At 36.1% G+C, this 2,700-nt stretch overlaps 1 protein-coding gene across 1 annotated transcript; it reads left to right on the top strand.

Moving 5' to 3' along the window:
- The first annotated feature begins 317 nt into the window (after positions 1 to 317).
- On the top strand, positions 318 to 2,700 carry LOC130973310 (uncharacterized). Its single transcript, XM_057897779.1, has one exon. It carries the CDS (start codon positions 1,295 to 1,297, stop codon positions 2,240 to 2,242), a length of 948 nt encoding a protein of 315 aa, XP_057753762.1. The 5' UTR covers positions 318 to 1,294; the 3' UTR covers positions 2,243 to 2,700.

The raw sequence follows: 2,700 nt of genomic DNA, 5'->3' as shown, positions 1-2,700 counted from the left end.
GGATAAAAAAGATAATTATTAAGTTTAATATGTTTACAAATAAAAATAAAAAAGACATAAACACATAAAAAAAATATGTTTCAAATATATACATATATAATATGATTAAATATCTGGATACTATATATGTAAACAGAATTTTGATAAATCTAAAAGGATATTTTAATTCCTTAACTGAAGCAGATTTTTCTTTTTTACCTTAACTTTTAGCCTTATGTGTGTGTTAGTTAATTGTAGATAATTTCTTTTTTCTATTTTACAAATAAGAACATGCACCCATTTTCCCATTCTCTCTCTCTCTCTAGAAAAGTCACAACTTGCACTTCTTCATCACAGTTCACACACACTTCACAGTTCACACCCTTCCTCCTTGTCCTCTTTTCTTTCTCTTTCTCTTTCATCATTCATAGAAAAAAAGGAAAAAAAAAAAAAAGTCTCAGTTGCTGTATAACCAGCAACCATTCACATTCTCATTCACTGTACATAGAACTAATTAGAAAAGAAAAAAGTAAAAGAAGTGAATCACTGAATCTACCATCATCATCATCAGCAGCATCTACTACTACTACTACTACTATGGAGGAGGATCATTAACATGTGTCTCTGAGTCATTATCCCCAAGATTCACCACAATGGGGACTCTAGTTCATCTTCAACTTTGGATTCTAGTGCCTCTTAAGGTGCATGCTGTTTCTTCACTTTTCAGCTTCAACAACTAGTTCCTCAGTGATGTTGGAACCCCCCAGGAAAAAAAGCTCAATTTTTTTCAGGTAATTAGTGTTAGTTTGCCTTCAATCTTCACAGTACCATTGCCAAATCCAAAAGGGTGTGTGTGCCTTGGATCTCAATTTCAACAATATAAGCATTGAATGGTTTTTCAGTTCAGGTTCTTTATTGTGATTTTCTCTGGTAATTTCTCCCTTGAGCCTTGCACAGCAATTGTTTGCTTAATTGCCACCCTTTATTGAAAGTTTTGATTTTTGGGGGTTGACAAGAGGAAATAAAATGAAATGAAATGCCCTGAAACTGAAGAAGATTCCAAAGCATTAAGTAGCTTTTTGAGGGGAAAGTGTTGCATTGTAACGGCTGAAACGGTCATTGCTGCCTTTATTCTCCAACCCCAGAAGCATATTTCCCTTTATTGCAGCAAAATTTGGCTACAAGTTTCCGTTTTTCAAGAATTGGTCTCTGAGATTTTGAAATAAGAAAATTCATTGCTCTTTTTCTAGGTTACAATCTTCTCAGTACATAATAGTGTTCCTACAATTAGTCCAAGGGGGTAAATTTTCATATTATGGGGCTTCTTCATACAAATCTAGTTATGTTTTTTCTTCTTCTATGCTTTGAACCACTTCACACTACTGCTGCTGATTCTTCTTTACCAAGTGGAGCAAAGGCCCTTGATGCAACTCTTCAGCATTATGCACACAATGCTTTGGTGAAGCCAAAAACAGGTACAATTTACAATGCTCAGCTTCCTTCAAATTTGAATGGGATTAAGGTTTCAGCATTGAGATTAAGGAGTGGAAGTTTAAGGAGAAAAGGGTATCCTAATTACAATGAGTTTGAGATCCCCAAAGGAATCATTGAGAGGCCTTATGTAGAAAGGTTGGTTTTGGTGTACCAAAATTTGGGGAATTTAGATTTGTCCAGAAAGTATTATCCATTGGAAAATTACACATATCTGGCTCCAATTTTGGGACTTTTAGCTTATAATGGTTCAGATTTATCAACCAGGAATCTACCAGAACTAGATGATGTCAAAGCATATGGTGACCCTGTATTGATCAAGTTCCGAAATGTGAAGCCGGTTCCTAGTGGCGCCGTTGCGAAATGTGTGTGGTTTGATTTAAACGGTACTTCCAATTTCACCAATGTAACAGGAGAAGGCAACACATGTTCTACTTCCCAACAAGGGCATTTTGCCATTGTGGTTGAATCACCTTCGGCTCCATCGCCAGCTCCTGCGCCAGCAGGAGGAGGAGGAGGAGGAGGGAAGAAGAGTCACAAGAAGGTGTGGATCATTGTTGGTTCTGTGTTGGGAGGTCTTGCATTGTTGGTGGTGTTGTTATTGTTAGTTTTGTGGATTCAAAAGTACAAAGAAAAGAAGAAAATGCAACAAATGGAAAGGGCTGCAGAGGTAGGAGAAGCTCTTAACATGACTTCCATTGGAGATACAATGGCACCTTCTGCAACAGTTACAAGAACACAACCATCCCTTGAACATGAATATGCACCCTGACACCAATAATTCTTTTTTGGCCACAAAATCTTCTTCAGTTGCTCTTTTTCCCACTCATTATTCAAGTTCATTCACTGTAATCAGGAAAATTCTTCTAATCACACCTTTTGTCCTTTTTTGTTTGCTTATATAGCCTGTTTGGTTCTCTTGTTTTTAACACCAAAACCATGGCTTTTGGTGAAAACTTTTGGAGTAGTTACTGTCAAAACCATGGCTTTTTGAGGTTTATAAATGAGAAACCAAACATACCATTAGGCTCTCTTTGGTTTATTGTACTGGTGGTAGTAACATAGAATTTTTGTGTAAATCTGTCATCTCTTTTTTCCTTTCTTTTTCTTTCTTTTTTGTGATTCATTGTGGTGTGAAATTTTAGCAGCCAAAAAATTGATTATATATGTGATCTGAATTCAAGTTGTTCCATTGACAAAGAATAAAATGTTGCACCTACTTTTGTGGGT

This window comes from Arachis stenosperma, chromosome 4, assembly GCF_014773155.1.
Source record: "Arachis stenosperma cultivar V10309 chromosome 4, arast.V10309.gnm1.PFL2, whole genome shotgun sequence".
Lineage (NCBI taxonomy): Eukaryota > Viridiplantae > Streptophyta > Magnoliopsida > Fabales > Fabaceae > Arachis > Arachis stenosperma.
This window is presented reverse-complemented; position numbering and strand designations above follow the sequence as displayed.

Bases quoted from the DNA above. Each gene is read 5' to 3' on its own strand.
- LOC130973310 (XM_057897779.1), top strand. From the start codon at position 1,295: ATGGGGCTTCTTCATACAAATCTAGTTATGTTTTTTCTTCTTCTATGC.